The sequence below is a fragment of the Odontomachus brunneus genome, unplaced genomic scaffold (assembly GCF_010583005.1).
Source record: "Odontomachus brunneus isolate Ranch 3 - 2012 unplaced genomic scaffold, Obru_v1 Obru_scaffold_028, whole genome shotgun sequence".
NCBI lineage: Eukaryota > Metazoa > Arthropoda > Insecta > Hymenoptera > Formicidae > Odontomachus > Odontomachus brunneus.
In genome coordinates, this window is record NW_022639478.1 from 1555563 (window position 1) to 1567964 (window position 12402).

At 37.7% G+C, this 12402-nt stretch overlaps 2 protein-coding genes across 5 annotated transcripts in view; one reads left to right on the forward strand and one right to left on the reverse strand.

Moving 5' to 3' along the window:
• Window positions 1–3533, reverse strand: part of LOC116842868 (protein SMG8) — a 9923-nt gene extending 6390 nt beyond the window's left edge. The window contains exons 1-6 of the mRNA XM_032812665.1: window positions 3290–3533; window positions 3020–3164; window positions 2665–2939; window positions 2199–2429; window positions 1925–2118; window positions 1762–1865 (exon numbers count right to left, since the gene is read on the reverse strand). Of these exons, the coding sequence (XP_032668556.1) occupies window positions 1762–1865; window positions 1925–2118; window positions 2199–2429; window positions 2665–2939; window positions 3020–3164; window positions 3290–3330 (990 nt within the window). The 5' untranslated portion in view covers window positions 3331–3533. The remainder of the gene's footprint in view (window positions 1–1761; window positions 1866–1924; window positions 2119–2198; window positions 2430–2664; window positions 2940–3019; window positions 3165–3289) is intronic.
• Window positions 3534–3783: 250 nt separating this feature from the next.
• Window positions 3784–7685, forward strand: LOC116842948 (quinone oxidoreductase-like protein 2). 4 transcript variants are annotated; one of them, XM_032812845.1, is made up of 9 exons: window positions 3784–3806; window positions 4012–4259; window positions 4547–4780; window positions 4861–5052; window positions 6146–6327; window positions 6452–6540; window positions 6614–6740; window positions 6812–6941; window positions 7037–7090. In XM_032812845.1, exons 2-9 carry the CDS (start codon window positions 4023–4025, stop codon window positions 7088–7090), a joined length of 1245 nt encoding a protein of 414 aa, XP_032668736.1. In that variant the 5' UTR covers window positions 3784–3806; window positions 4012–4022. The 4 variants fall into 4 exon arrangements, 3 of the variants coding, with proteins under 3 accessions (XP_032668736.1, XP_032668735.1, XP_032668734.1); XM_032812844.1 differs by lacking the exon at window positions 3784–3806 and adding an exon at window positions 3818–3856; XR_004377800.1 differs by lacking the exon at window positions 3784–3806 and adding an exon at window positions 7455–7685 and having other exon boundaries at window positions 3877–4259; window positions 7037–7185.
• The last annotated feature ends 4717 nt before the right edge of the window (window positions 7686–12402 follow it).

A 12402-nucleotide genomic window follows, 5' to 3' on the forward strand; every position in this document is an offset into this window, starting at 1 on the left:
TTCCATTTAAAAAAATTAATGTGACCTTGACCTGACCTTCGCTACGCAACCCAAGGTCAAACTGATGTGATCAGTAAATACATCTTTTTAAACGCCACAATTTTTGTCTGAAACATTTTTTTGTAAAACTTATATTTTTCCTGATATTCGGGCGTCCCGGTACTTTCCGAACACCCTGTATAAAACGCCGCGAATTATAATCGATCAGATCCGATCTACCGCTCTTTTCGAGAGAATCAGACTCCGATCCTCCGCTCTCGAAAAGAGATCCGCAGATACCATTCCTGGCAGCTTTCTGTTCGCGGATTCGCGACTGAAAGCACTCCGCCGTCGACTCCCGGATTCGGGATATCGACATTGTTCTATCTACCGCTCCTGGTGGAGTTCTGTTTGCGGATTCGCGACTGAGATCACTCCGCCGACGGCTCACGGATTCGTGACGCCGACACTGATAAACTACGCTATCCGTCAAATTCCACAGCCATCGAAGGGCTTGGAATCGACATCCGGGAAGGGCGCTCAACGCACCTTCCGCACCGCGAACCGGACCTCGCCTTCGCCTTAGCGCGAGCGAGATCATAACGCATCGAGTCGCCGCGTACGAACTCGTCATCATAGATTCGAGCTTACGCTCCATTGCAGCGTAGCTTCGACACCGCGTATTTAGGATCCGCGTTAGGATTACACCGTCGTCGCCTCGCAGGGACGCAAGACGATCTCCGTGATAATCGTAAGCGATCTCCAGAAGCGAACTCCGTGACTGCGACGCATAGGCGCGTCCACGGCACCGTCTTACCGCATCCGAAATCGCGTTAGAACGAGCCGGGCTCATTTGATTACAAAGGAAACTCCGAGAGCTAACTCTCTCGTGTACGAGGACCGACGGCCGCACCGCATACACAGAACCACATCAAATCTCTGCGATAGGAGATCGAAGGTTTCGCCACTAAGGCACTACCCGGGTGCAGCTACGCTGCCGTTTTACCGACCGCGTGCATTGTACTACCTCGAAGCGCAACTAAAATCATCGCAAGAAGTTGTCAACAAGAATTAAAGAGGCGAAACGTCGAAGAAACGTCAACAATACGAACTCGCGAATACGCGACATTTACACCGTCCGCGTCCCGCGCATCGCGCTTCGCATCTCGCGAACCATCACATCAACAAGCCTCTGACAGTATACAAACGACCAAAATCAACGGCGTCGGCATTATTTGATGTAATTATAATCATCGTCAGCTGATTATTTAAATATATTGTTGTTACTGAAAACACTGTTTCTAAATTATTCCGCCTATCACGAACCCGAACCGACGAGCGATCCGAAACGCAACGCATCGCGGTTACATTGTATTAGAGTAAGATCATCTCAGTATTCGGATTTCAATATTATGACTTTTCAGAAAATTGTCCTAGTTTTTATATTTCGGTGCATATTTTTTCGGGACAATATATGTCCACCAAAATAAACGGACATATCTAGTACTGATGCAAACAGATTAATGATGCAATTCTAAGCAAATATACGAGTAAATCGTAAAGTCGTAGCTTATGAAAAAAACAAAAAAAAAAACAAATATTTACGAGTTATCATGATATACGGTCCGCATAGAATTGCAGATCAACTCATAAGTTCTTACGAGTTTTACGGTTTTATCTAGAATTGCAATATAAGTACGATTAAGTATGCAAATAGATTAAGGTGACATATTCGACGTTGGACCAACATTCAGATTAGTGATATAATTCGCAAAGACATACCTCAAAATAGGCAGGCACGGAGTGTCGGCCGACGTTGTCATCGAATCCTCTCGCAAAGGCCAGATTGATGTGTTGTTGCAAAAATAACCTGAACGAATGAGGCTCTGTAAATGCATAAATATTATGTTTACACGTATTTGCTCGGATTTTGTCTTCATCTTACCTTCCTCGGTGTCATCCGTCGAAACATACGAGTCCAGACTGGCGAGACTTCTTGATGTCGAACCACTGGAACCAACTTTGCAGGCTTGTATCAACTTGCTCGCCATGTAACCTAACATATCGCTAGATTCTGTACTTCCAGTGTGTACGTAGACAAATTCCTGATTAGCCGGTATTGCGAATAAAGAATTAGAGCTGAAAGCAAAGTAATGCAACTTTAACATTTTCTTATTAATATATCTCCTTTTTCCTAGAGATTTCATATCATATCATACCTAATATTGGTAACAATTCTATTTTTTCTTAATACATGATAAATCTGATCCTCAAGGCAGTGCTCTAACTTTTTAATATTAACATCATTGTCTGGATTCTGAAATACTACAGGACAACTTTCAAAATAAAACAGCACTCGTGGTGAACAAGGCCGGACATTTGAAATCCAATCCTTGGGTAGACTATGAATACAGCTTAGCACATCAGAAAGTTGAGGAGAAATCTTTTGCCTGTTGTAGCAAATCATTGCATTGCTTATTAGAAAAAATTTAACATTCAAATTTTGCATGTGTACAGGTTTTTGTATAGTGTATAAATTCTCTGTACGTGTAAATAAGTGTGTATATATATATATATATATATATATATATATATATATATATATATATAATATTATCATATTTTTTAAGTACATAATTTCAATTATCTAAATTAAATATATGAGACTTAATCTCTGTTACTGACCTGATTATATCCATAGCGCGAAATAAATGTACATAGTTGTAGTCAAAAGTGTGTGTGGGATGAGTAAGTATAATTACATGAGATATGTGAAAAAGTATCAAAAGAGCCCTAGCATATTTATCTCTCATATGTGCCCATACACTGAGAAAATCCTTGCAATCCTGCTTCTCTGTGAACTTGTCATATTCAGCTAAGAGTGTATGAGTATCTAAGAGTCCTCTCAAGTGCAAGTAAACTGTCTTTTCATTAGTATTGTAATATCCCTCAATTTCACACTATACAAAAGAATAGATCTTAATTAGAATAAGTTTGCTAATTATTAAGAAGCTCCAAAGACAGAGAGAATATGTTTTACCATAGAGTCTTCATCAACCTGTACCTCATCCAGGAGATTTACCTGGAGTACAGAACTGAGCATGTCTGCTTTACATCCTTTTGCTCGATATTGTGACTTGCCAAATACTGAGACAACCACTATTTTCTTGTCAGTATGCGTAAAACTAAATATAGTGTAAAAAACCAATACAACGTTAATTAGTTATTAAGGTAGAAAATACTTTATAAGTAATAGTGTATACATTCTTATTGTTTAAGTTCTGTTTATTATTTACAAATAATTTCTTACTTATCCACGTTTAATGGTAATCTAAACTTGCGCGGTCGCATTTTGTTTGATTGTTTATTCGTATTTGTTTCTTCCTTTTCTACAGATTTTGTTGCAGTGCCTTCGAGTGTCTTCAATCTCTTACCTAGAATATAATGGTAACATGACACATTATTTCTTTTTGTACAATAATAGGTAATTCTTGTCCTTTCGCGTTTGTTTTCATTACGGACAAATTATTGTAGGTTATATCTCATACCATAATAGGTTGTGTTCCGAAATTCACTGTCAGTGCTGAAATTCTATAGTATACGTAACATGAACTATAGGGTGCTTTTCAATTGCTTAACACACTTGACACACACGTACACAAAACTAGTTTATTGGTCACATATTATCTAAAATATCTTGTAAGATAATATGCAACCAATAAACTGGTTTTGACTGCGCTCCGAAATTCATTCATAGTATTGAAAATCTATAGTTCATGTCACGTATACTATAGAATTTCAACACTGGCAGTGAATTTCGGAACGCAGTCAGTCTTTTCTTTTTAGCTGCACTGCTGAACTGGTGCAACAAGTTAGAGTGAGAAAACATATATTTGTCTCATTTTAACTTATTGCACCAGTTCAGCAGTGCGGCTGAAAAGAACAGACTACAAATATTTCATTGAAATTTTTAGGTTATTAGAAAACATAAGCAAACTTATTATTTATTAGTAATATATCTATATTAATTAGTTTTTAGTATCATGCCATCGTCAGTAGGACACACAATTTTCACAAAATTATACAGGAGCAGATTGAACAGCTTGCTACAGCGAATTGTCGGAGCTAGATTAATATCAATTGAAGAAAATGCGGAATCTACCAAAAACATTAATCTGGCATTGCAGCCGGGAAAAATTCACGCTGCAGTACTAAAGGAATTCTCCAATCCTTTTGTTGTGGAACATTTAGAGCCACCGAAAAGAGTACAGCATAATGAGGTGTGTATATATATATATATATATATATATATATATATATATATATATATATATGTCAGTGAAAATATTAAAAAGAATATATATATATATATATATATATATATATATATATATATATATAATATACATACATATAATTTATCTTTTTTCTTTAACATGTTTATTATAATAATAATAACATATTGAATTAAATAGCAAAATACCAAGATAAAGACTAATTACATCTTAAATAAAAAAAATAATACAATATTGAGAATATATTTCAATAACTGCGTCTATTTTTACAGGTTCTTATTGATGTTCATTATTGTTCTTTGAATGCTTCTGATGCACTTCTTAGCAAAAATTCATACATATTCGAACCTAAATTACCAACAATTCTGGGTTATGAGGTTCTTGGAAAGTTGGTTGAGGTCGGTGCAGAAGCGGAAAGAAAAGGCTACAGAGTTGGCGACAAAGTCATTGCTCTTAACAAAGATCGTTATGGAGGCTTGGCTGAGAGATGCCTGGCTGAAGTTGGGGTATAGAACATATATAAAAAATATAAAATCTCAGATATGAAGTTTAATACAGGCTTATAATAATCTCTTGTTTGATTTAGGATATATGGAAAGTACCTTCTGTATTAAAATCTATTGATGTTGTGAGTATTTTAGACAACTATATCACTGCTCTGGTTGCGTTAGAAAGGAAAGTTAATCTTGATGAGAATGATATGATCTTAATAAATGTTGGCATGAGTGGTATTGGCCTAGCAGCGGTGGATCTAGCTACAAATGTCTTTAGAGCTAAGGTACTTCTTGTATAAATATGTTTAGAGCTAAGGTACTTCTTGTATAAATATGTTTAAATATTTTATTACTTGCTATGTGTAACAACTAATTTCAATTGTGCATTTCTCAGAGTTGAATAACTAATTAATCGGTGAACAGTTAAAGAGTTAATATCTTTTAACTTAATTAATTTTAAAGTTAATGTTTATTTCAAATTAATTATTGTAAAATGCATTAACTTATTAATACATTATTTCTATTTATTACTTTTGTTTTATATATGTTAAAATAATTCGACAATAATATAATAATTCCGAGTTGTTTACAAAATGTAATGCCAGCAGAATTTTTCGTTTTTTTGAATGGTTTTTCGTAAATTATTTTTCTGTGTGGAGAGAATCTTGAATACAGTCGATATTTTCTTATATTAGACCATCTTTTCATTATTTCATATAAATTTAATTTACGATTAAAAAGTTAACCCTTTGTGGACAGGGAACATGTACATATGCTTTCCTGTTATACTTTGGAAACTTATCTCTTGATTTTCATAAAACTTAATATAAGGGGATTTTTTTATAGTAATCTTTTTGATTCTGAAGTAAAAAATTCGTAATTGAAAATGGCATATCCAATATGGTCGTCATCAAAATAGACGTAAAATGCAAATATTCAATTTTCATGGGACTCTATAATACAGGATTTTATATATTATAAATATATTATAAATATAGTGTCTATATTATAAATATAGAGTAAATAGAGTAAATATAATCGATTGAGTAGATCTATAAAACAGAATGCTTTTCTTTTGTTTTACTAATCAATAAATTATTGTAAAATTAATGTAACATACAACCTACTTTTTTTTAAACTTGTTTTTCTCGTGATTCTATTATTACAGTTATTTTTACAGTTATTTATTGATTGATAAAATAAAAGAAGACTATTTTGCACACAAGATCTTCACGATTAATTGTCATTTTACGAGCATACTTATTTATTTCTATGTATTTCGCAGAAATTTAAGACGTACATTTTCTTGCTTCTAACGTCATCAAACAAAATGGTAGCGAGTATAATTAGGAGTAAACATTTCATTAAATAACATAGGTTATCGGAGTCTGCGCTACAGAAGACGGAGCAGATATAGTCAGGGAAAAAGGAGCGTTTACATCTCTTAAATATAAAAATAAGAAGTTATTGAAGCAAATAGAAGAGATCGCAGCTGAAAAGGACATTAAAGCTATCTTCGACGATATCGGCGGGGAATATTTCAAGAAAGTATTGGGCTGGTGAGTCCTGAAGATCTTGTAGTTGATAGAAGTAGTTGTAGATTCTTAATAGGTTTCAAGAAAGCTGTGTTGCGTAGATTATCCCCAAGTAAGATACATTGTATGGATACGTAATACGTTTTAGTTTCACTGATGTCTACAATGATGCAACGTTAAAAGACTTGCTACGCGATGACAATTTTGCGGTGGTGGTACATCACCTTTCTCGTGAAGGTATATATTTTATATCTGAAATATTCAAAACTTCATGCAGGAAATACATTCATTTATAGCCTTTGTCATGAAGGGCGAGTGATCGTAGCTGGCACAGCGATGACCATGACGGACGCCCATTCTGAAGTGCAGAAAAGTTCCTTCAGCGTCAGCGGCTTCAATCTTACGGAATATAGAAAGAAAAAGCCTGATATATACCGGTATGTTATATTTTCATAATTTCTATCACTTGCGGCATCAAAAGTTCTAATAATGTTCATCTTTAAACTAGTCAAGCCGGAGATGAAGTTCTACAATTTCTCGAGGAAGGACTTATTACGTCGTCTTGTTCGCTTATTGTTGGCCTACACAAGATCAATGACGCCTTGCAGTTTGTTTCTGAAAGTAAATCTCCGGGGAAAGTAAGTAACAGAATTCAAATTGTTTCCTAGATTTCAAATATAACATTGTTAATATAATAGTGAGATTGCGTTATAATGTTTTGTAAATCTTGCAGGTTGTGATCGATATTAGAAATAAAGAGGCTGATGTACTAAAAATGAAGAATTAAACAGATCTGAGCTGCGATTTTCAGGCGTAATATCTTTCAAAGGTAACGAAAGCACACTATTGAGAGAAATATGCAGTGATATTTTATATTTAAAAGTAAGTAATAAATAAATAAAAATATGTATACAGGCTGTAAAAATAAAAGCATTTAGTATTTATATAATAGATAATATATATTATATTGAGTAAAAGTTTTAGTAAATATAAATTGAAAACTCAGTTATTTCCGGGATATAAATAATTTTGTATAGTAATATTATGACTAACATATTGATTTCTACGTGTCGCATGTGACGTGAAGATTTATCTTGGTGTTTACAAACCGCGTTTTGAAGGTCCTCATCTAGTTTTCACATATGTTTTAGAAAAATTTCACTGACAATCGTTCAGTTGTCATTATACAACTAGCGATTATGGATCTGTTTGGTGATTATACAGTTATAAAGTATTGTGCTGAAAATGTCAACATACTATTGTAATCAAGAAATACAACATTTTATGTATAGTCGTACTAATGGAAATACTTTAACTACGTAACATCTTTACGCGGAAAAAATTTTCTAATCGTAAAGTTCTCTCTCATACATTGTATAATAAAACTTTTCACCACGTCTTTGTAGTAAAGCTCATTTAGAATTCAACCATTGGAATCTCGGTAGACCTAGATCTGTATTGACGTCCAATATGGAGAATCGCATTTTCTCATTGCATGTGCGAAACACAGGAACTATGTATGTTAGTCATGATAATAACAAAATCGGGACATAACATCTTATATTCCGACTTATATTCTGAGAGGCATCCTTAAGACGTTTTTTAGACGTCTTACGTCCTGATTTTAGACGTTGTATTATATGGATATACAAAATTGTTTATATCTCAGAAATGATTGAGTTCTTGATGTATGCTTACTAAGATTTTTATTTATATATGGTTATCATATATCGTTATATATACTTATCATATATCTACTATATAAATGCTTTTTTTATTTTGTATATATACACATATATATATATATATATATATATATATATATGTGTATATATATACAAAATAAAAAAAGCATTTATATAGTAGATATATGATAAGTATATATAACGATATATGATAACCATATATAAATAAAAATCTTAGTAAGCATATATTAAATCTTAGTAAGCATACATCAAGAACTCAATCATTTCTGAGATATAAACAATTTTGTATATCCATATAATACAACGTCTAAAATATACACATACTTTTAATCCTTTTTAATCTTTTCCACCACCGCAACCTTCTGGGCAGCGGATCTCAGTCGCTGTTCACACGTCGCGCCGCGTTCGGCCGGCCGACACCGGTCGGAGCACGTGCACAGCAGGTGAGAACCGCGTGCCGTGCTCCAAACGACTCCCACCGGTCGGCCCGACGCGGGCCGAAGACGGTTGAGCAAGTTCCCGAGCAAGTATAAAAACCGGCTCGGGGAGCTTCTCGACACCATTCTCTCGAGTCATCTCTCCGGAGTGACTCGATCCTGGGCTCGGGAGCTCTCGAGCTCCGCTGAACATTCTCAATTTTCCATCTGCCTTCTCCTGGGCTTGGACGTTTTCGAGCTTCACTGAGCGTTCCCAGCTTCCTGTCCGCTTCCTGGATTTAGGCGTTCTCGACAGACGGACTCCTGGGGCGAAAACCTCTGCCGAGCGTTCTCGATACGTTCTCTGCGCTCAAGACCGTTTTCTGTCCTGCGTTGTAGATTGTAAGATCGCGTTTTAAATATAGATTGTAAGTTCGCGTTGCTGTGCAACCTTTCGCGACGCTTTGCCGCGCCGCTTTCGCTTTCTGTATCGCGACACCACACGTTTGTAAGAGAATTCAAATAAATTTATTTGTTGTTTTTCCAACGAGACTTGATCACTCTCTTTCTTCTCTGCGTCCGGTCGAACCCAGATATCGGACAAGCTTTCCGATTGGGCTCGCGCACCGAGTTCGAGCAACCGGCCAACCCGGGTAAGACCGATCGTTTCATCCCGAACAGGGACCGTTCCGGGAAGGACGCGGAGAAGAGAGATAGCCTCAATTCTTCGAAACGTGTTCACTCTATATCGTCGTGGATATATTAGCGCAGCAAGGCCGAACTCGCGTAGATCTTAGTCAACCTCGGACTCGACTCTTCGAGTATTCTCGACGAATTACGCAAGCGTTTGAGCCGCTATTGTACTGAGCACCGAGTCGCCATGGACAAGGTCGCGAAGGCCACCGCCGCGCACGGAGGTTACCGAGTCACGGGATATGAAGCCATCCAGAAGCAAAGAACAGCTGTTCGTTTCTCCCGGGATGAACCCACTGATACTGCTTCTGCTTGCCGTCCTATTGTCGTCACTTCTACTTACGACCGAGACAGCTGTTGCTGGCGTTGCAAGGAACACGGACACACGAGGGGCCAGTGTCGGCGACCAGCTCGCAAGTTCTGCTCCCAATGTGGGAAAGATGGAGTCCTCACGAGGGAGTGTCACTTGCCTTCAGGAAACGCCGCCAGGGCCACCGACCACCCCTCGACCATACCCGATGTATCCATCGTATATTCACCACGGCCGTACGTCAAGATCTGCCTGCAGCAGAAGGAATTCCAGGCATTAATTGATACTGGAGCCGAGGTGTCCTGTGTAAAGCACGACGCTCTACAAATCATCTGGCCTACCGGCATCCCACCGTTACAAACCTCCACCGAGCTACGAATGGCAGACAGTACGCTCTCAGCTACGCTAGGACGCCTTAAGATACTTGTACGTATAGGCGGCCGGGAACTTCATCACAAGTTTCATGTTATGGATCGACTAGATGACGATGTAATTATTGGGACTGATCTTTGGAAGCGGCTCCGGATCCCGTTAGTACCACCGCCACCCACAGCCACGTTACCACCACCGGTGGTCAGGATCACGATGCCGCCAGCAACTGAGGCCTCAAGGGCATTACACTGGTCCACTAGCCCGACGCCGCCGCCGCCGCCCATCCGAGTTGAGCTCGAGCTCGGACTAACCGCGGATATACCGCATTCCGCGGCTCATGTCTGGCGGAAATACAAATTGCGAGCGGGAAGAGCTCGGTGGATCCTCAGATTTGATCGCCAGGGGAAGTTACGGAGCCGACAACGAGTAGTCTCCCGGAGGATAACCGGCTCCAAGACACGACCGCATCCATCGGACGGACTCCTGGAGTGAAAGCCTCCGCCAGGTGTTCTCGACCCACGCCCGCACCGTTCTTTGCGCCGAAAACCGCTCTTCGCCTCGCGTTATATATTGTAAGACTGCGTTTTAAATGTAGATTGTATGTTCGCGCCGCTGTGCATTTTTCGCGACGCTTTGCGTTGCCACGCCGCTCCCGCTTTCCGTATCGCATAAAAATCTATCCAGCCGTCTCCGCGACTGACTGTGGAACTGCGCTCCGTGACATCACGCTCTTGTAATGTAGAGAATCCAAATAAATTTATTTTTTATATCTGAGGCTTGATCACTCTCTCCCTTCTCTGCGTCCGGCCGAACCCGGATATCCGACGAGGTTTCTGATCAGACTCGCACACTGAGCCTGAATAACTGGCCGGCTCAGGTTAAGACCGATCGTCACAAATAGTATATCTTCAAAAAATTTTTTTAAATCTCCGTTTTGTAGCTCTAGTTCATTGCGACTGCGGGAACTTTTCCGGTTCATAACGAATCCTTGTGATTCACTCGTGAGTTTTCGCAACTCTAGATTATTACCCAGTAAGCAAGAAATCATTAATACAACATTACTACAATGATATTCAAGAACCTATAATATTATCAAATATATAGAGTTTAATATTGTATTGAACATCATTATATAAACATACTTTAACCGCGATTTGGAAGTTTCAATAATGTTGAAACAGGGTTACCATAACGTTTTAATCGTCAGAAATATTTTTAAGATGTTACATTGATCTCAAATAAATGTTAAAGTAACATTTGGAAAATATATTTTTTGTAATGTTTTTGAAATGTTTAAGCAATTTCAGAAAAATCATATCACAAAATAATATGTGAAAAATATAAATGCAATATTATTAAAAAATGTCCAAACAATGTACATGAAGTCAACGTTTCTAAACGTTAATTTAATGTTCCTTGCTTACTGGGTACGACCGTAGGAACTCTTGCGGTTCATGGTGAATCCTTGTGATACTTTCAATCCCTCATCTGGAACTGTCAGTTGTTTTTTGCTCGCACGTCTCATTTCTCACGTACAACGAATCTTGAAAATAAGCAAAATCTCTATTTTTCTATAATCTGACTCGGTGGTTATTTCAATAACTTTCATCTCTTTGATCAAGAAGGAAAGATTTTGTGCGCAACTGAGTTACATCAATACAAGAATTGGTATCTTACACGTCATGGCGTTTTGTTGAAAGAAAACAAAATCCTGCTAATTGCGCTTTCTGAGGAATTTCAGCTAAACAATTGCAATGATATTTGTTTAATATTGCGATATTTAGTTCTATACATTTATTTTCTTGCACTTCATATAATTCGCAACATGAGAATTATCGTCTTAACGAGACGACATGTATTATTTCAAGCCAACACAAATAGATCATTCCTAACGCGCTCGACAAGAAAAACTTGTTGACAATCGCGTCAGCTGTTCGAGTACCAGACGCCGCGTATCTGTGCGATCATAACAGCTTTTAGGGCCGGTTGTTTCAACTTCTTGGTAAGTTAACTGATAGTTAAATCATACGTCTGTCTTTCTTTTTCCTTCAATTTAGACAAAGATAGACATATGATTTAATCATCAGTTGACTTATCAAGAAGTTGGAACAACCGTCCTTTAAAGTCTCCAATGTCTAAATTTAAAGAGCGCCTATCACCAACCGCTTGCTCAGTGTCAACGTTTCCGCTGCGATCGGTGATTGGCAAAAATCAATATACTTATGGTGGACCAATAAGAGGAAACCACCTTAACAATTCCAGGTGATAAAAGTCACCTGGAACGAGGTTCGCTCGCTCGCTTTTAGCATCGTTTTTCAGTTGTGTCCTTGCACTTTCGATTCGTGAAGTCCGGACCGTTGGAAAGAAGCGAACACGTCTCTCCGTCGATACTAACAGGTAGCAGATAAAAAAAAAAAAAAAAATATATACAGGGTGTTCGGAAAGTACCGGGACGCCCGAATATCAGGAAAAATATAAGTTTTACAAAAAAATGTTTCAGACAAAAGTTGTGGCGTTTAAAAAGATGTATTTACTGATCACATCAGTTTGACCTTGGGTTGCGTAGCGAAGGTCAGGTCAAGGTCACATTAATTTTTTTAAA

Excerpts from the sequence above, each read along its gene's own strand:
- LOC116842948 (XM_032812845.1), top strand. The coding sequence starts at position 4,023 with ATGCCATCGTCAGTAGGACACACAATTTTCACAAAATTATACAGGAGC. Across the intron at positions 4,781-4,860 it reads GATGCCTGGCTGAAGTTGGG|GATATATGGAAAGTACCTTC; the intron begins GTATAGAACATA and ends TGTTTGATTTAG. Across the intron at positions 6,942-7,036 it reads AAAGTAAATCTCCGGGGAAA|GTTGTGATCGATATTAGAAA; the intron begins GTAAGTAACAGA and ends TAAATCTTGCAG.